Source organism: Lynx canadensis, chromosome B1 (genome assembly GCF_007474595.2).
Source record: "Lynx canadensis isolate LIC74 chromosome B1, mLynCan4.pri.v2, whole genome shotgun sequence".
Lineage (NCBI taxonomy): Eukaryota > Metazoa > Chordata > Mammalia > Carnivora > Felidae > Lynx > Lynx canadensis.
Window position 1 is genome coordinate 119,656,106 of NC_044306.2, and position 21,211 is coordinate 119,677,316.

Genomic DNA, 21,211 nt, shown 5'->3' on the forward strand with positions numbered 1-21,211 from the left:
CGTGAGATCATGACCTGAACTGAAGTCACATGCTCAACTTACTGAGCCACCCAGGTGCCCCAATGGGCTTGTTCTTTAAATATAGTCCTATTGTGGCTATCACTCAAATAACTACAGAACTATATATTACATGAGATCTTCCCTTTGAATTATAAAGCAGAAGTAACTCATAGCTTAATTTGATTAAAGATACATATACCTTCTCAGGTGCTATTACTATACATTATAAATTTCTTCAATTGTGTAATTTTTTTTTAAGTTTATTTATTTTGAGACAGAAAGAGAGAGGCATGAGCAGAGGAGGGACAGAGAAAAAGGAAGGGGGGGGGGGGAGGCAGAGAGAATCCGAAGCAGCTTCACACTGCCAGCACAGAGCCTGATGCAGGGCTCGAACTCACAAAATGCAAGATCATGACCTGAGCCAAAACCAAGAGTCAGCTGCTTAACCAACTGAGCCACCCTGGCACCCCACAATCGTGTAACTTTATTAAACTATAATCTGTGTCTGTATATAGAACTAGCTTAGAGGGTTAGTGCAATTCAGCTTTTCTCTAATTATCATCAGTCTTTAATACTGGTTTGTGTTATATGAAAATTAAAATGGAAAAGCCTGGGGCGCCTGGGTGGCTCAGTCAGTTGGGCATCCGACTTCGGCCCAGGTCATGATCTCGCTGTCTGTGAGTTCGAGCCCCGCATCGGGCTCTGTGCTGACAGCTCGGAGCCTGGAGCCTGCTTTGGATTCTGTGCCTCCCTCTCTCTCTGCCCCTCGCCTGTTCATGCTCTGTCTCACTCTGTCTCAAAAATAAATAAAAATGTTAAAAAGAAATAAAAATGCGAACCAGGAAGAACACCAACCTGTTAAATAAATAAATAAATAAATAAATAAATAAATAAATAAATAAATAAATAAATAATAAAATGGAAAAGCCTAAAAAAATATAACAGATGTCTTATATAGATTAACCTGTATCCAAGAATCAATACGTTATTTGAATGATTCAGTTATAGGGGTACGTTGGGTGGCTCAGTCGGTTAGGCGTCTGACTTCAGCTCAGGTCATGATTTCACAGCTTTTGGGTTCAAGCCCCATGTCGGGCTCTGTACCGACAGCTCAGAGCCTGGAGCCTGCTTGGGATTCTGTGTCTACCTCTCTCTCTACCCCTCCCCCACTCATGCTCTGTCTCTCTCTCAAAAAAAAAGAATTAGTAAAACAAAATTTTTTTGAATGATTCAGTTATTTTGTTACCTAGCCTTACTTGGGAATCTGTGAAGCAGGCATACTGTTTTATGTTGTTAGCACACAAAATGACTTCGTGAAGAACCTAAGAGGAAATTATAATTTATCATCTTGAGCAAAATAAATACTCAGAGTAAAACGTCAGCCACTAATTTAATAATCAATTACCAGTGGAAACTAGAAGATCACTGGTACAGTTTATCGATTTGCTAATCACTACAGACCTCAGTCAGTTGGTGGAGACAAAAATAGCCGAAATATTAAGCCCATCTACCAAAGCAATAAAGAAACAGAAGAAATATCCATCTTCAGTGACCCCAGGAAATACCCTATCCAATAGTAAATGATATACTATTAATTTGGTAATCATGCCGAATTAGAGTAGCATAGAGTAGTTTGATACGATATGGAAATAGACACATGGAGCAGTGGAACAGAGTAGAGTTCAGCAGTACACCCAAGTAAGGATGAGAATTCAGTGTTTGATAATGGTAACCACCAACTCGGTGGGGAAAAGATGGTTTACTGCATGTTTGATTCCAGACTACCAGCTAGCCACCTGGAAAAAAATAAATCTGGATTCCTACCTCACTCATTTAAACAAAAATAAACTCTAGATGGGCCAAAAACAAACATTTTCTAGGAAATCCTGCATGTGTGTGTAGGTGAATAATCTTACAAACATGAACAAACTCAGGTATTTAAATTCAGGTATTTTTGTATTTGAAAAAAACTGAAATAACCTAGATGTTCACTAGTGGTTGATGGGTTAGCTAATTTACAATACCTCTATAAGACAGGATGTGTGTATCCATGAAAACAAAAATGTGGAGAGATCTCTATGTGTTGTTAATGGAAATATCTGGAAAGTATATTATCAAGTTAAAAAGAAACAGAACTGGGGCACTGGGATGACTCAGTCATTAAATGTCTGACTTTTGATTTGGGCTCAGGTCATGCATGATCTCTCGGTTCACGGGACCGAGCCCTGAATTGGGCTTTCTCGCTGACAGCAAGGAGCCTGATTGAGACTCGCTCTCTCTCTCTCTCTCTCTCTCTCTCTCTCTCTGCTCCTCCCCCACTTGTGCACTCGCTGTCTCTCTCTCTCAAAAATAAATATTTTTTAAAAAACAACTATATATTCAGTATGTTCCTACTCTGTGTATGACTATTTTGTAACTGTGTACTCACAAGCACTTAAATAGGCATGGAAAATTTCTAGAAGGATACACTTGAAAGAGTTTAGTAGTCATTGTTACCAGGTCAGCTCGGGTTCTGAGATGGGGAAACTTCCCCTTCATTATATGCCTTTGAATTTTTCCACATGCTTGTATTTTTTAATTTTAAAATTAGGTAATAAAAATAAAGGGAAAGCTATGTTATATGCATTACTTAAAGAGTCAGTTAACAGGTGTACTTTCTTTAAGTGCTGTTAATTTAAAATGTGAGTGCCTTTTTAATATGCTTAGCACTGTACTAACCAGTAAATAAGATAAACACTAAACCTTGTAATATAAAATTTGGGCCTTTTTTAATCCAAAAATCATCAACTTCTAAATAAAGGAAATAATACATGTGTAAATTGAATGACATTTGGTTTCTCTTCTATCTTTTCTTAATGCAATCTGAAAAATTAATACCTATATATATGATCGTCTTTGTCTTAAACTTATATTCTGTGATTCTGCCTTCATGGCATACCTTATTTATGTGTGCTTTTTCTCACAGAAAATTCAGGAGTTGGAAACTTCACTGCGTGAAGCTAAAGAAAGTGCTATGCACAAGGAAAGCAAGATTATAAAGCTTCAGAAAGAACTTGAGGTGACTAATGACCTAGTACCAAAACTTCAAGCACAAGTTAATGAATCAAATAAATGCCTTGAAAAGACTAAAGAAATGATCCAAGTACTTCAGGTAACTTAACAAACTCATTTTACAATAAAAGGGTTTTTTTTTTCTTCTACTGTTAAATTTGACAGTTTACTTGGGACTCTCATCTTTTACTTGAACTTCCTGTTACCTATGTATGTATGAAGTTCAATACTCAAGCTTTAAGAGAGCAGGTGAAGGGGCCCCCGGGTGGCTCAATCAGTTAAGCATCCGACTTCGGCTCAAGTCATGATCTCACAGTTCTTGAGTTCAAGCCCCGCATTGGACTTTCTGCTGTCAGTATGGAGCCTGCTTTGGATCCTCTGTCCCCCTCTCTCTTTGCCTCTCAAATAAATAAATAAATAAATAAATAAATAAATAAATAAATAAGCAAGCAAGCAAGCAAGCAAGCAAGCAAGCAAGCAGAAACTTAGAAATGAAATGTAGGAATATATTTTCATGCAAAATAATGATTATTTTTGTATTCCTAGAAAAATTACTTTTAAAAGGCATATAAATACTATTCGAAAAGTCCTGGCTCATTCAATAAGACATGAAACAGAGAGGCAATAAAAAACAATCTCATATAGTTTAATGTAAAACTAAAAACCAAGAAAATCAATTGTAAATCCTTAGAACTTTTTAGAATAATTATTTAATATTTCAAATCATATTTTTATTCAATCAAGAAATATTTGTTGAGTCTTCTATATGTTGGTCATTGCTCTAGATGTCATGTATACAGCAGTGGAAAGAAAAGTACCTCCCTTCCTTCTAGTTGCTTATATTCTTGTTCAGGAAGACAGAAAATAACCAAGTATATATGTGTGTCAAATGGTGAAAAGTGCAATGGGAAAAAATTAAGCTAGACAAGGGGTGTATGGGTGCTGGGTGAAAGTGAGGGTGGGAGGGAAACCTCTTCTCCTACAAAGCGTTGCTGAGCAGAGCCACACCATTAAGAGGACTTGAAGGGATGAGTGAGCTCTGTGGTAGCGGAAGGGCCTTCTAGGCAAAGGAAATCTCAGATAGCCTAGACATGTTTAAGAAACAAGCCGGTGTCTCCTGTGCAGAATGAGCAAGGGGACAGAGGTTGGAAAGAAGGTAAGAAGTAGCAGAAAGTCAACTCGTAAAGGGTCTCACAGGTTATTGTAAGAACTTTGGTTTTTATTTTGAGTGAGCTGAGAAGTCGTTGGGATTTTGGCAAAAGGATATAATGATCTGACTTAATTTTAAAGGCTGCCCTTTGAAAATCAAATCCAAGAGGGTGTGTTTGTTGTAGCTGCTACAATAAAGGGAAGCAGACTGCAACAACTCAAACAAGAGAGAATCTTGTTTCTCTATCTCATATAAAAGTATGAGTTCCAGGTTGGCAGGAGGGTCCATACTTCATGACCATTCAGAGGCTCACTTTTCTCCCATCCTGTTTCTCTGCCACCCCTCTGGTGCTGTTTTCATCTGCATGGTTAAAGCCAGGTTGTAAGCAGTTCATGCTCCTGCTCATAGGAAAGGGACAGATGGAGAAGCCAAAATTCATCTTAAAATCTCTATTCTTAAAGAAGGCTCTGGCCCAGACGTGGCACACATCCCTTCCTTTCATATTTCTTGGAGTTAAGACATTATGCCAGAGTTTTTGGCCCGGACAACTGGAAGGTTATAAACTTATATTCTATAAAATGCAACGTGTATTTAACTCAACATTAAGAAAAAACTTTTAACCTATTCCCCACTATTTGAAAACATCTTGGATATAACTGTCCAATATAATGTGGGGTTTATTAATTGAATAGAGAAGAAAGTAATTTGAACAAATGAATCATTAAAATTTTGTTTCAATCTTGATACATTTCCTCCCTTGTATCATTACAAATTGCTTATATCAAGTAGCAGTGAATTTATTAAAAATTTAAGTTACATTAAAACTTTAGGGACATCCTGCGTGATGGGAAAAAAAAGATTTTTTTTTTAATGTTTATTTATTTTTGATAGAGAGACAGAGCACAAGTGGGGAAGAGGCAGAGAGAGACACACACACACACAGAATCTGAAGCAGGCTCTCAGCTGTCAGCACAGAGTGGGGCTCAGACTCACAATCATGACCTGAGCCACCCAGGCACCCCAGAAGAAAAAAGATCTTATTTATGATGGTCACAAAATCAAAAATAAAATGCTTGAATGACTAACCTTAACAAAAAATGAGGAAAACATATATGAAAAGAGCAAGAGAACTTAAAAAAGAAATACAGAGCGTGTGGTTTATAAGAAACACACCATTTCCTAGGTTGGAACTTCAATACTGTACAAGCCCTAAGTTGTTCCCAAGTTAATTCCTAACTTTCATGTAATTCAAACCAGAATTTCAAAGGAATTCTTTCTCAGGTAGAGCCAGGAAACTTTCTTAACTGAATCCATCTAAAATGCAGCTGATAAATAGGTGATATTAACAAATTTATGTTTGCAGTCTTCTCAGTTTATTAGTGAAACTATTTAAGACTCAGTATTTCTTGAGTGCAGCATTGGTCGCATGCCATATGTTTGAAATATGGAATTCTGTTGTCTTTCATTTCTAATTCGGTATTTTCAATTTTGATTTCTCTTACATAAGAATGTTTTAAATAATGTTATATGTGACTAATTTATTTCATTATACCATGGCAAAAAAAAATTGTAATCTCTGCATTTTCTTTTTAGTGTCATAAGTGGATACCTTTTTTTTTTTAAGTTCTTTGAACCTTTTTTTTTTAATTTTTTTTTTTCAACGTTTATTTATTTTTGGGACAGAGAGAGACAGAGCATGAACGCAGGAGGGGCAGAGAGAGAGGGAGACACAGAATCGGAAACAGGCGTCAGGCTCTGAGCCATCAGCCCAGAGCCTGACGCGGGGCTCAAACTCACGGAGATCGTGACCTGGCTGAAGTCGGACGCTTAACCAACTGCGCCACCCAGGCGCCCCAAAGTTCTTTGAACTTTTAAAACAGTATATAGACAAGTAGATCAGTGGAAGAGAATAGAAGGCTTAGAAGTAGACCCACACAAATGCAGTCAGCTGATCCTAGACAGAACAAAGGCAGTTGAGTAGACTCAACTTAGCAACTAGTGATGCTGGAGCATCTGGACTTCCATAGGCCAAAAAACGAATCTTGACAGAGACCCTCTATCTGCCACAAAAAGTAACTCAGTTGATCAAAAATCTAAATGTAAAACACAAAACTAGAAAACCCCCAGAAGAGAAGATAGAAGATCTAGGTGGCCATGGGCTTGGGAGTGACTTTATCTTAGATACAACACCAAAAGCACGATCCAGGCAAGAAAAAACTGGTAAGTTGAAATGAAAATATTTAAATGAAAAATATCTGCTCTGTGAAGGACAGTTAAGAAAATTAAAAGACAAGTCACAGACCGGAAGAAAAATTTTTGCAAAACACATATCTGATAAAGAACTGTTGTCCAAAATAAACAAAGAACTCTTAAAAGTCCATGATAAAAACAACCTGATTAAAAAATGGGCAACAGATCTAAACAGACACCCCACCTAAGAAGATACTCATGGGACAAATAAGCAAATGAAAAGATTCTCAGCTTCATGTCATTAGAGTATTGCAAATTAAAACAAAATACACTACACTATAACACCTATGGTATCTCAAAATGCCATGCTCGCCAAAATCCAAAACATCACACTAAATGCTGGTGACGAGCTGGAGGAATAGGAACTTTCATTCATTGCTTGAAGGACTGCAAATGGGACAGCCAGTTTGAAAGAGAGTTTGGCAACTTCTTACAAAACTGACAACACTTCAGTCAGCCACATTCTCAGGGAGTCTCTGATATGAGCATCTGAATCAGAAGGTGGGGTATTGAACGGGTGCTGTGACTGAGCAAACAGTGGGCTTCTCCAAGAATGGGCTTATCTTACCCTGTCATCAGCCTCCTTAAGCTGAGCATCTATCATTTTGCATCTTTTTAGTCTTTGCTAGCCATGGTGTGCATGTGAATGTTTCTATGGGGTTTGGGGTGAGAAAGCCTAGAGGAATAAAGAGAGCTCTCTAGGTCCCTATTTAGATGGGTTTTATTTTTTATTCAATATCTAATTCTCCATTGTATGGCTGTGGTACAATGATAAAAAGTGATTTATTCAGCAATAATAAGAAATGAGCTAACAAGCCACAAAAAGATACGGACGAACCTTAAATACACACCGCTAATTAAAAGAAGCCAATCTGAGGTGCCTGTGTGGCTCAGTTGGTTAAGCGTCAATCTTTGGCTCAGGTCATGATTTCATGGCTCATGAGTTCAAGACCTGCGCCGGGCTCTGTGCTGACAGCTCAGAGCCTGGAGACTGCTTTGGATTCTGTGTCTCCCTCTCTGTCTGCTCCTCCCTGGCTCGTGCTCAGTCCCTCCCTCCCTCCCTCCCTCTATCTCTCTCTCTCTCTCTCTCTCAAAAATAAATAAAACGCATTAAAAAAAAAATTCAGAAGAAGCCAATCTGAAAAGACTACATACCCTATGATTCCAACTATATGACATTCTGGAAAAGGCAAAACCAGGGAGACAGTAAAAAAATCAATGGTTGCCAATGGTCCGGAAGGGGTTAGGGAGGGAAAGATGAATAGGTGAAACACAGGGGATTTTTAGGGCAGTGAAGCTATTCTGTATAATACAGTAATGATGGATATGTGCCATTTTACATCTGTCAAAATCCATAGAATGTACAGTGCAAATAAAAAACCCTAATGCAACCTAAAATATATCAATATTGGCTCATCATTTGTAACAAATACACCACACTAATATGTGATGTTAATAATGGGGGAAATGGGCAGGGTGGGGAGGGAGACGGAGTGCGACAAGGGTATATGGGAACTCTGTGTACTCTCTGCTCAGTTTTTCTATCAACCTAAAGTTTCTCTAAAATATAAAAATCTGTTTATTAAAAAAAGATTTAAATATATGCAAGTATGTATTTATGTATGTTTTTGGGTTTTTTTTCTGTGATGGGAAGTAGATAGATACATTGACAGCACTGGATTGAACCATCCTTGAGTACACAATGTCCCAACAACACTTTATACTGCTTTGTGCCTTGGTTCAGTTCTAGTTTGCTGTTTGTATTGCCATTCTGGCATCTTTTTGTTTCATTTTACCCTCCCTGTCACCCCCCCCCCACCCCCCATTATTCTCAACATTTGTTGCATTTTGTCTTAAGTATTTCATTTTTAATTGGAAAAAAAAATTGTTTTAAGAAATGAAAGTCATATGTTCTTAATTACATATTAGCTTCCAGTAGTTTCAAATATACTTCACATCAAATATCTGCTTGTTCATTTTAGGATTAAATTTTGGGCCTTTTCCTGCTTTTCATATATTTGAAGTTTGCTGTTTTAAAATGTTCCTACCAAATCAAGGTAGTTAACAACTCTTTAAAACTGCTCTGAAATTATTTTATTTTTCTCTTCTCTAAAAAATTTAGGACAAAGTTGCTTTAGGAGCTAAGCCCTACAAAGAAGAAATTGAAGATCTCAAAACAAAGCTGGTAAAAATAGACCTAGAGAAGATGAAAACTGCCAAAGAGTTTGAAAAAGAGTACGTCTTTGCCTTAATTGAACACGACTTTAATAGCTCAAGTTTGCCTTCTAAATTATATAAATTCCTTTGCATTGGTTAACTTTTTAAAATATATGGAAATACTGTTATTGCTTTTTAAAATAAATATCCACATCCACAGATTTTAAACTTGTTAAATTCTCATTACATATCCAAAGTTTTTTAAAAATGTGCATAGTTCTGGCCAATTACTAATACAATGTTTCTTTCAATGCTTCTTGCTCAGTCATATATAAACAGCTTAAAAATGGCCTTTTTATGCTTGAAAATGAATGTTAAGAACCTGTATGTGTGTGTTTGTGTCTAGCAGTTTGACCAAGGTTTCTGTCGGTTCTCTTAATTTAATTTGTTCCTCCTGTTGTGTTTTTGTGTAAAGGTTGTATTTCCTTTTAAATTATGGTACCTAGTACCCAAATGCATAACCTCTTTTTATTTGTTTATGTATACTACTGTACATAATGGCACGCCTAAAATTCTTTATGATATGGTGTAATGAAAGAACATGAAACAGAGTCAGAGACAGTGAATTAGAAATATAATATTGCCACATTATTGTATCACCTTGCATAGGCTGTTTAATCTCTCTGGGCTTTATGTTCATATTCAATAAATAAAACAGTAAGTTTGTATTAGACGATTTGTTAAGATTCCTTCTGGCTCCTAATGCTTTTTGTTCTTCCTATAAATATTTAACAAGGATACCTAATTTGCCCAAAAAGTAGCATTCTGAAGCTTTTGCATCCGGACTAGCCTTCCATTGATAAGACTATTGGTTTTAGTGAAACTTATAGCTATCAAGTTCTTCACTATAAAAAAATCAATTTTACTTAGAGAATAGGATCAGCAGATAACTTTCAGAGTCTCTAAAGGGAGAAAGTCTCATGATTTATCACTGCTGATTAATGCTTAAGCCAGGAGTTCATAAAATATCACTTTCTACTGGGAGACAGTGAGCAGAATTTGTTTGACCTTTGACTATCACACTGGACTGGACTGCAGCCGGGGTTTACTTCCCTGACAATGTAGACATAGGTAGAAGTTTTTTCTCACTTTCATGCTCTGGTAATCATTGTATCCAATTAATAGCTATTGGGCTTCCAGATATTTTAAAAGAATTGTATAAAAAATTACTCCTGCAACCAAACAGAATGCTTCTGATTTGATGGTGTTGTACCTATAAAACACTTGGTACCAGGAGGGTATCTGCTACTACTTATGGGTTTCATGTCAATGTGATATATCTTATTAGAAAATTCTTGACAGCAGTTCTGTTTATTCTTCCATTAAAAATTAGTTGCTAGGCTTTTACATATTTCCATTGTTCTTTTTAGAATTACTTCTACAAAAGCCACTGTAGAATATCAAAAAGAAGTTATAAGGGTATTGAGAGAAAATCTTAGAAGAAATCAACAAGCGCAAGATACCTCACGTAAGTAGAAAATGCTGATATTTCCATAACTTTCCATTTTACTTCTCAATACACTTAGACATTTTGAATACTATTATATATGTGACAGTCAAGAATAAACATGTTAATCACTAATTTAGAAAGAACTGTTTTTGAAACGAACTTACTGGGATCATATTTATCCTGTACCCAATTTAGTCTGGTTTCCTATAATTTTAACTGTCCATTGGAGATTCTTAAAAAATACAAATTTTACCTTTGCATTATCAGATCATCACATCTTTACATAGTAGTGAAGACATTCACATCTTAATAGATTTTAACCATAGGCACAGTAAAAATACAATCAGTACACAGTAGAAATAAGGAAATAAAATCCTATTTGTTCTTAGTACTGAAAATACAGAGTTGATGCTTATTTGCAAACTCTTTGAAATCGTGCAATCTTTTTGAAATTGATTTTAGACACAGTTTTCAAATCTAATGATCAAATTTCTCATATGATTTCCTCAACCTATGTCTTTTTCCATATTTTTATCTCATGTTTCATTTGAAAAGCGAGGATGCTGAACAGTACTTGGGACAGCTTTGTGTAGTAAACACTGAACTAAGGACAGGTCACTCTCACTTCATGGCCCTATGAAATCATGGGGACAATAATACTTGACCTTCTAGCTTATATATATACTTATTGTAAGGATCAAACTGAAAGTTGTGTGTGAAAGCACACTGGAAGTTCTAAATGCCAAGCAAACATAAGGTAATACTTGTGTGTATTATTATCCACTCATTTAAAAAAAAATGAGGAAGTGTTAAAGATGTTGTCTAGTACAGGGGCGCCTGGGTGGCGCAGTCGGTTAAGCGTCCGACTTCAGCCAGGTCACGATCTCGCGGTCCGTGAGTTCGAGCCCCGCTTCGGGCTCTGGGCTGATGGCTCAGAGCCTGGAGCCTGTTTCCGATTCTGTGTCTCCCTCTCTCTGCCCCTCCCCCATTCATGCTCTGTCTCTCGCTGTCCCAAAAATAAATAAACGTCGAAAAAAAAAAAATTTAAAAAAAAATAAAATAAAATAAATTAAAAAAAAGATGTTGTCTAGTACATATGTAGACTGAACTTCTCTAGTGGCTATTGTGGGATAATTGCACCCCTACCTGGAAAACTTTAAGGGATAAAAATAGAAATGAGCAAGCTTTGTTGTTATAGAAGGGTCAGGATAATTAACTCTTGATTTGTGACTTTCAGTACATATTGTATCTGAATCGAAAGTAATTCAAAAGAAAATGGACATTAAGTGTCTTCCCCATACACACCTTACCACCCTTTTGTAAACTGTTGGTTACACAGTGGATTATTCTACGTAGAAGCACCTCACATTTTAATGCAGTTTTACCTGAAATTTAAAAAACAACTCCTTACATTACTTTTATACACATAGTGCAGAATACTTAATAATATATGCTTTAGTATCTTTCTGAGGTTTATTCAGTTAACAAGTATGTGTTGAGAACTTACAGTGCACTGAGTAACTGGCAGTGGACCCCACACACACACATTCTGTATTGTAAGAAGCCCTCTGGGTGTTTCCACTGATGGAGAGGAGAGAGAGTGAAGGACCACACTCACTTGGGAGATTACTACTGCTGCCGTCATTGTGCAAAATTTCAGGGAGCACTGTGGTGGGAGTGGACTTGGTGGGCTGGAGAGAAGCAAGAGGACTCTAGAGATAATTAGAAGTGTTGATCATATAGGCACAGGAAGTGAGGTAGAAGGAGGAAGGCAAGGATGGCTTCTAGGGAGATGATTGAGATGGTCTGGTTTTTACAGTGACTTATTGCGCTCAGTAACATTCCCTTTATTTTGAACTTTGGAGATAATTAAAATTATCACTTAATGTGTGTATTTGCCCTCCTCACAGTTGTATCAGAATGTACGGACTCTCAGCCTTCTAATAAACCCTTAACCTGTGGAGGTGGCAGTGGCATCGTACAAAGCACAAAAGCTCTTATTTTTAAAAGTGAATATATACGGCTAGAAAAAGAAATCTCTAAGTTAAAGCAGCAAAATGAACAGCTAATAAAGCAAAAAAATGAACTATTAAGGTAAGATCTGCTTACACGATATTGAAATTATGCTTCTGGCTATTACATGTGGGGAGCATGGCATATACATATGCATATATATTTTTTGCAATTGGCAAGCCTTCACACATCTGGGGAAAGTCATTTTTTAGAGTATATGTAATAAATATACATTTTTTTAATTTAATTTAAATCCAAGCTAGTTAACATATAGTGTAATAATGATTTCAGGAGTAGAATTTAGTGATTCATCACTTAACATACATTACCCAGTGCTCATCCCTACAAGTGTCCTCCCTACTGCCCATCACCCATTTAGCCCATGCCCTAACCCAACACCCCTCCAGCAACCCTCAGTTTGTTCTCTGTATTTAAGAGTCTCTTATGGTTTGCCTCCCTCTCTGTTTTTATCTTATTTTTCCTTCCCTTCCCCTATGTTCATCTGTTGCGTTTCTTAAATTCCACATGCATGGAATTATGATATTTATCCTCCTCTGACTGACTTATTTCGCCTAGCAGAATACATTCTAGTTATTTTTTTTTTAACGTTTATTTATTTTTGAGACATGAACAGGGGAGGGGCAGAGAGAGAGGGAGACACAGAATCTGAAACGGGCTCCAGGCTCTGAGCTGTCAGCACAGAGCCTGACGCGGGGCTCGAACTCACGGACCGTGAGATCATGACCTGAGCTGAAGTCGGACGCTTAACCGACTGAGCCACCCAGGTGCCCCAGAATACATTCTAGTTATATCCATGTTGTTGTAAATGGCAAGATTTCATTCTTTTTGATTGCTGAGCAATATTCTACTATATGTATATATACACACACATACCACATCTCCTTTAGCCATTCACTAGTCGATGGACATTTGGGCTCTTTCCATAATTTGGCTATTGCTGATAGTGCTGCTATAAACATTGGGGTGCGTGTGCCCCTTCGAATCAGCATTTTTGTAATATATGTCTTTTAAGAGGAATAAGACTATGGGACACCATTCCAGATGTTTGCTATCTATCAATTGACCTATTTTTAACAAAGCCCAGAAGCAGGAAGTAAACAGATCTTTGAGGGGCAGCTCAAATATACCACAAGTCTATATACCCAAGTCAAAGGAGAACTTAAGTCCATTATTGTAGCGTATTTCCTTTCTAACAGTTCTAACAGATTTAATTATTTGGCTTCTATCAAGGATTAGAATCTTGTGCCAAGCACTTTACTAATGATACAATAGAAGAAAAATAGGCATTAAACAAATAACTAAACAACTAATTTTTGCAATGAGTGCTATTAAACAGCAACAGAAAAAAACACATTATCTAGTTGTGGGGAGGGGTGATGGCGAAGAAACTGATAGAAGAGCAGTTATAGAAAAGGGTAGAGGTTAGGCCAGATGAAAGGAGAGATATATAAGCCTTCTAGGCAGGGGCCAGCATGTGCACAGGCTTCAATCAGAAAGAATAACCTGTTGGTGGAACTGAAAGACACCCAGTGTGACTGGGGTGTAGAGAATGAAACATTAAGGTACAAGAAGAGATGCCAGAGGTCACTGGTCTAGGTTACTTACACAGGCCTTTTTGGGTCACTCTGAGGAGGCGTGGGTGATAATCTGCAATATAATGAGAAAGTGACCTCCAGTGGAGGATTTTAAGCCAGGGCCTGATGAGATCAGATAGCATCTCTGGCTCTAGAGCAAATAGGGAAACCCAATTTAGGAATCTATTTGCTATAGTCCACGCAAAAGATAATTTTGGCATGGACTAGAATGGAGCCAATTGGGATAAATATAAGGAGATAAATTTGAAAGATTAAGTGTGAGGTTGGGTCCACAGACCTGGATGACCAAATAAAGGAGAGCAGGGCCTCTGGGATTTGTCCCCAGGCTTCTCTCTGCAGGAACTGGATAAATGCTGGTGACATTTCCTGCAACAAGCAAGACTATAACTAGTTCAGAAGCATGGTGTAGTATTTCTTTTAAAATAACAAAGGTACATTAAAGATTAGTCTATCCAGAAGATTAATTTGTCAAGTTATTGCTGCAAGGTATCAATAGGTAAACCACTCTGGATGATCTCACGGACTCATTTGAAAATCTGTCATACTCTAAGCTTTCTTTTCAGGACTCCATGATTACAATTGTTCAATTAATGCGACCTCATTTCATTTTCTGAACTGTGAAAATAATCCAAGCAGGAAGCATTAGGTGGGAATATAAGTATGATAAAATGGTAAATTATAACAAACAGGCAAAGGCGGGGGGAGAGAGAAAGAGAGTTGGGGTGCCTGGGTGGCTCAGTCGATTAGATGTCTGACTTCAGCTCAGGTCATGATCTCATGGTCCGTGAGTTCAAGCCCCACATCGAACTCTGTGCTGACAGCTCAGAGCCTGGAGCCTGCTTCAGATTCTGTGTCCCCTCCTCTTTCTCTGCCCCTGCGCCACTCGTGCTCTGTCTCACTCTATCTCTCAAAAATAAATGTAAAAAAGAGAGAGAGAGACAGAGACAAACCAAGAAGCTCTTAACCATAGAGAACAAACTGATGGTTACCAGAGGGAAGGGGGTAATGGGATGGGTGAAATAGGTGATGGGGACTTAAGAGTACACTTGTTGTGAAGAGCACTGGGTATTGTATGCAAGTGTCGAATCACTATTTTGTACACCTGAAACTAATATAACACTATATGTTAACTGTACTAGAACTAAAATTTAAGATTAAAAACAAGACAAAGTGGTAAATTATATGTTGTATATATTTTACCAGAGTTTAAAAAATTTTTAATGTAAGTGTGAATAAATTTCAGGAATTGAGCAGACTTACAGTCTCTTTTTTTTTTTTTTTTTTTTTCCCTACTACATTCAAGCAATAATCATCATCTTTCCGGTGAGGTCAAAATGTGGAAGGAAAGAATCCTTAAAAGAGAGGCACACAAAGAAGTTAATTGTGAGAATTCTCCACAGTCTCCTAAAATGACTAGAACAGCTTCCAAAAAGAGGCCACATACACCTTCTCAATGCAAGGAACGGAATTTACAAGATCCTGTGCCAAGGGAATCACCAAAATCTTCATTTTTCGATAGCCGATCAAAGTCTTTACCAACACCTCAACCAGTTCGCTATTTTGATAACTCGGGTTTAGGCCTTTGCCCAGGTAAGTAAATATCCTGGTTCCTTAGAAATCAGGGGATATCTGTCAGAATTTATCATTAATTTGTGACCCCAAAGGGCAAGTTTAGACAAGATATAGTTGAGCAAACTATGGTGCTCAACTTGATTTGTCATTTCTGGGGTGAGAAAGTTTCTCCAAAGCATGGCACTAACGTGTATTGTTTTTTACCCCAAGCTAAGTCTTTATTCTGCCTCTTAAACCTTCAGCTTTTCCCTAAGAGAAATAAGCAACTCTGTTAAAAACATGAAGACACTACACTATAAACAAAACTTTTACCGAAGAAGCCCTTCTTATCAATTCAGTTGGCCAGCATTTCCAATAGCATTATATTCATTTTACACAAGCCAGATCATAGACTTACTTCACTTACTTATTAATTCAATCAACAAAAAATTTTGATCTCCGACTATGTGTCAGATACATTGATAAGCAAAACCAGACATGGTCCCTTACTCTACTGGAGCGTATAGTCCAATAGGAGATATAGTAATCAAGTAGTCAAAAATAAACAGGTAAAATTCTAGAGTATAAAAGGCTATGAGGCATATTATAGGTTTTTGTTGCAGGAATATTAAGGAAGTCTTCCTTGAAGAAGGAAACTGAGATCTAAGGTTAATGTGAGTTTGCTTAACAAAGAGGGGAGGGAAAAGTATTTCTGGCAGATAGAACAGTGACAGCCCAAGATAGGAGGGACCATAACCAGGGGAAGCGTTAGAAGAAAGATCGTATGGCCACAGCACAGTTAACACAAACTGCTGTGGTTGGAGGCCCTGAAGGCAAAGAGGAGAAGAGCCAGGTGTGTGGGAGTTTGTAGATTGTATAGAAGAAGTCTTTGAAAGATTTTAAACAACATAATGGCAGGGGATCATAATGAGTTATAAATTTTGAACACATCACCTTAGTTATATGGTAACCAACAAATAATAGGAGCAAGAGTTTATGACAGTTGTCTAAGCAAGAGGTCATACTAGCGTGGACCTGAGCAGATTCAGTAGAGCTAGAGAGAAGTGGATGGACAGGAGAGATAGGGGAGTCAAAGCAGTCATAGGTGCCTGGCTAGATGGTAGGAGGGGTGCCAGACAGAGGTGTAGAGCATTGCAGAAGAAAGTCTGTAATACTGTGTTTCTTGTAGTCCTTCTCACCACACAGCATTGATTGTGTGTGTGGCCAGAGCCTTTGTGACTGCATATCTGCCTGTCAGAAATCCCATTACACAGTTGTAGAAATCTGCAGCAACAAAATTGTACACCTAAGGAAAGCAGTTGCCAAATCATTTTTGGCCCCAAGTGAAGGTTGTGGATTTGTGAGGAACTCTACTGTGTGACTTTAAAAGAAATCTGTCCTTTCTCATCAGCTTTAAAATCAATATTAGATAAGTCCTCAGTCTTAAAGTGCTCTTTGGGATATAGGAAGACATCAATTTGAAAAAATGTTTAAACCAAAAAAAAAAAAAAAAGAAAAAGAAAAAATGTTTAAACTATTCATTTTATGGAATAGTATTTAACAAACATTTAAGCACTTTCCATTAGCTAACACTTATGTGGAACTTTTACTGTATATGCATACATGCTATTTTAGAAGAGTCTTCTGAAAAACCAGGAAACTGTTAATCACCTCTTGATTTTATCTGATAATGCCAGAGACACATGCATGATATGAAACCACAAGTAGAAATGCTTGAGTCTTTTTATCAATATATGGATCACTCTGGTACTATTTTTAAGTAAAATAAATAAAAGAGTAGGCTGGAGGGACACCTGGGTGGCTCAGTGGCTGACTCAGTTAAGTGTCTGACGCTTGATTTTGGCTCAGGTCCTTATCTCATGGTTCATGAGATCAAGCCCCACCGGGGCTCTGCACTGACAGTGTGGCATTCTCTCTCCCTCTCTCTCTGCCGCTCCCCTGCTTATATATGCTCTCTCTCTCTCTCTCAAATAAGCTTAAAAAAAAAAAAAAAAAAAAAAAAAGAGTAGACTGGAATAATATATGAATCAAAAAACTGGCCAATTCAGCCTTAAAGGACATAGTCCCAGCCTGAATTAGTAAAATACCATTCTAAGAAAATTTTAATGCTTTTATTTTGAATTATAAAAGATAATTTAAAATTTCTCAACAACTTGAGATAATTGCAAAGACCAGGTATGAGACATTTACTTATATGAATATAATCATTTGAAAATCAATATTATTTATAAACAAACACAACTGAAGTGCTCTTTAAAGGCTCAAAGAAAGTTTTCCAAGGATGGCTAAATAGTCTCCAAAATTAATAGTATTTGTTTAGTATAGCATTTTTTTTCCCTAAAATTCAGGCAGAAGAAAATCAGACTCACTCTGTGTTTGATTTCACTTTGAATCTCAAACTGATGAATTTCAAATGAGACTTTATTGCTTCTTGGTTTTATGTTCAAAATGGTTTTTCTAACAATTGATTTTGTGAGAAAATGGGGAATAAACTTCTCCAACTCTGATGAAGTGAAATATACCTTTGTAATGACCAAACATGAGGTTAATGACCATATTGTCATTTTTCATTCTTCTTATCTCTGCTGTCTTAGCATTGTTTACATTTCCAATTCTATTAGAATTTCGTGTAGTTTTTTTAATAAAATATGGTTACTTTTGGTTTTTTTTTTTTTCTTTTTGTTTTTTCTCAGAAGAACAAACTGCTGGAGCAGAGAGAGTGGGTCCTCAGCCAAGTCTTTGGCACACCTCCTCAAGAAAAGATATGCCTGAGTGCAAGACCCAGTAGGCTCCTCTGCTGTCACTTTCCTGGGGGCCCAGCGTTTCCTGCTGAGAAATGACTGTACTTTTACGTTATGTGCCTATCCCTGGCAATGTTACCACAGTCCAACGTAATTTCAGTTCAGTTTTCACTTTGCCACTAGAATTGGAAGATGAAGGAACAGGAGGTTAATGCATTCCAATAATTTGGAATGACTGATAGCAAAACCTCCTTGAATGTGGTAATACTTTAGAAATTGAATTGTTTTATTTATTTATATATTTTTTAAAGAATAAAATTATTGAAGGAAATTTCCAGTCTTTCCATGCATATGCAAAATGTATTCATCTTTATTAATGTAATGTTTTACACATGACTTAGGTAATTCTAAGGCCTAATACATAAAGTGTCATTTAATTAACATTATGAACTACTTTTTAAGTGCCTTGAACATTGAATAAATGTTTAATTAGTGGTTCTGAATCACAACTTTATGTAATATTGATGGTTTCTTGGTGGGGTATTCAGGGTATATTTGGCTGTACTCGTTTGGTGACTTTCAGAATTTTGCTACAAGAATATATACATGCTTCCTGGATTTAAGTTGCTAAGGGACAGCAAAATGCTGTGACCTCTTCATTTTCTAGTCTGATCTTTGTTTTGCTATAATAAATACAAAAATTCTCTTTGTTTTTCTGTACCCACCCACTCCCTATACAAGAACTCTAAATTGGTTGATTTGCTATTACACTTTGTACTGTGCTGCATTTTACTCCCAGCGGTAAGAACTTCATACCATTTATCCTACCCTTGTATTTCAGACATGAGGAAACAACACCTGAGTTTCTATCAAAGTAGAAAATCTTAGAAACCCAGAGTCCCCACACATACATAAGGCATCTGTGGATGGGCTTCATGCAGTCTGTAAGACCTCTGAAATTTTATGTTAATTTGTATGTAAACTCATTTTTCTAGGATACTTGGGTCCATACTCCTATCATATTCTTAAAGGGATCTGTCACCCTATAGGAGGTTAAGAACTATGGTTTTAGAGAGCATCTGTTACTACTTTTAAATCATAAGACTTTGAAAAATCACATAAAACAGCAAGTTGCATAGGTTTAGAACAGTTAGTGATTTCAGTGCATTCTTGGCTCTTTGATAAAATTCATTCAAAGGAAGAGATTGTGAATTACATCATAGCCATCATTTTACAATCTATGGATGGATATTTTCCCTTAATATACTATCATAGACATTCACTAGGGCTAAGGGAAGGTGTCCCTTCCAGTAACTGTCTCCCCCAAGCCAGTCCCTTCGGAGTTGTTTCTCCTTTCCACTCTTCCCCCAATAAGACACTATAGCAGAGCTGCAGATTTGTTTCTTGACAATGTCTGCTCCTCCATTGAATAACAGTAACTCAAGGTAGTAGGTTCACCTGGATAATAAAACTAAGTCCATTAAACGTAATCAGTCATCAGGTATCCAATCTAGTAGAATATTGCTCAACTTTAGAATTTGGATGTCCATTTCCTTAGATTTGGGAAGTTTGGGGCCATTATTTCTTCAAATAAATTTTTTGACCCTCTCTCTGTTCTGGAAGTCCCATAATGCATATATTGGTCCACTTGCTGATGTCCCATGAGAACCTTAGGCTTTCTTCATGTTTCTTTATTCCTTTTTCTTTGATTCTTTCTGCTCCTGGATCAAGTCTTGCTACTGAACCCCTCTAGTAAATTTTTTAATTCAGTCATTGTATTCTTCAGGTCCAGAATTTCTTTATGGTTCTTTTTTTATAGTTTCTATTTCTTTGTTAATATTGTCATTTTGTTCATGCATTGTTTTTCTAATTTCATGTAGTTGCCTATCTGCATTGTCTTGTAGATCATTGAGCATCTTTAAAACTATTGTTTTGAATTCTTTGGTAATTCATAGATCACTTTTTCTTTGGCGTTAGTTTCTGGAGACTTATTTTGTTCCTTCAGGTCATGCTTCTCTTTGTGTGTACATGTGCTTTCTGATTTTTTGCTGAGTTTAATGCATTTGAAAAAGCAGCCACCTCTTCTAGTATACAGATTGCTTCACACAGGGGAATGCTTACACCAGTCAGCCTGGTCATAGATGCCAGGGGTCTCTGAAAACTTTTTAGGGGGATATGACTTCTCTGGGCTATGTGTATAATTTGCCAATTTCTTTTCTGAGAGCTGGATCTCTTGCTCCCTCTGGTGTCTGTCTGCAGTACAACATGTTCTTTAATGCAGTAAGAAGCCACCTGCTCTCCTTTGTTCTCATTAGCCCCCAGGCATCCAAAGCATCTCAGCCTCCCATTAGCACCCCAGGTAGATAAGACAAATATCAGTCTTGGACAGCCTTCCAAAAAGTTGGAACACCAAGCACATACTCTACTCTTCCTCCTCTCTCCCAAGTGTGCTGAACCATTCCGGTCTCCTTCTGGGGCACTGCAGGCCGTCTAGTGCCAACTATGCCAGTTCCATCAGCCTCCCAAGTCAGTCAAGACAGAAACCAGTCCCTTGGGCTGCCATATGGAAAGAATTTTGGATGAATTTTCCACTCTTTTCTTTCCCCCTACTCCCCTGGGGAAACCAGGAGCCAGAGATCGAACTGTGCTAGCTTGGGAAAGGGGTGGGGTGGGATGGGTGGAGCCACAGGTGAGGTGAAATGGCTCTTGCCCATTTCAATGCAGCTGTTCTCAGCTTTCTCCTTACCAAGGGTACTGCAACTTCTTAACTGGCTTAGTTAGGTTAAGAAGGTATTTTGGTTCATTTAGTGTTTTAAATCAGTGTCTCGGGGGGAAAAGAGAGGTGGGACTCCCTTTTCCTCCATGTTGTCGACATCTCCCTCAGAATGTTAAACTCTTGAGATCTGAGTTTCAATATCATGATGAATGGCTGTGAAAGGATAATGACGAAAGTCAACAATGAAACATGCAAGAATGTTAAAAAGCAGTAATATGGTCAGAAAACACTAAACTGGCCTGAAAATAAAGCCAAGACTGAAGACAAATAGATTATTGTTCATAGGAAATATTTTCTTGAGAGCCTGGCAGATTTATATTCAAGAAAACTAAGAGCCTGCCATTCATACTCAGCAAATATTTAATGGTCATTTAC

At 37.3% G+C, this 21,211-nt stretch overlaps 1 protein-coding gene across 1 annotated transcript in view; it reads left to right on the forward strand.

Annotated features, from left to right (window-relative positions):
• Positions 1-18,748, forward strand: part of CENPE (centromere protein E) — an 80,957-nt gene extending 62,209 nt beyond the window's left edge. Inside the window, exons 46-51 of the mRNA XM_030313338.1 lie at positions 2,966-3,151; positions 8,574-8,686; positions 10,039-10,136; positions 12,029-12,212; positions 15,051-15,337; positions 18,013-18,748. Of these exons, the coding sequence (XP_030169198.1) occupies positions 2,966-3,151; positions 8,574-8,686; positions 10,039-10,136; positions 12,029-12,212; positions 15,051-15,337; positions 18,013-18,107 (963 nt within the window). The 3' untranslated portion in view covers positions 18,108-18,748. The remainder of the gene's footprint in view (positions 1-2,965; positions 3,152-8,573; positions 8,687-10,038; positions 10,137-12,028; positions 12,213-15,050; positions 15,338-18,012) is intronic.
• Positions 18,749-21,211: the final 2,463 nt, after the last annotated feature.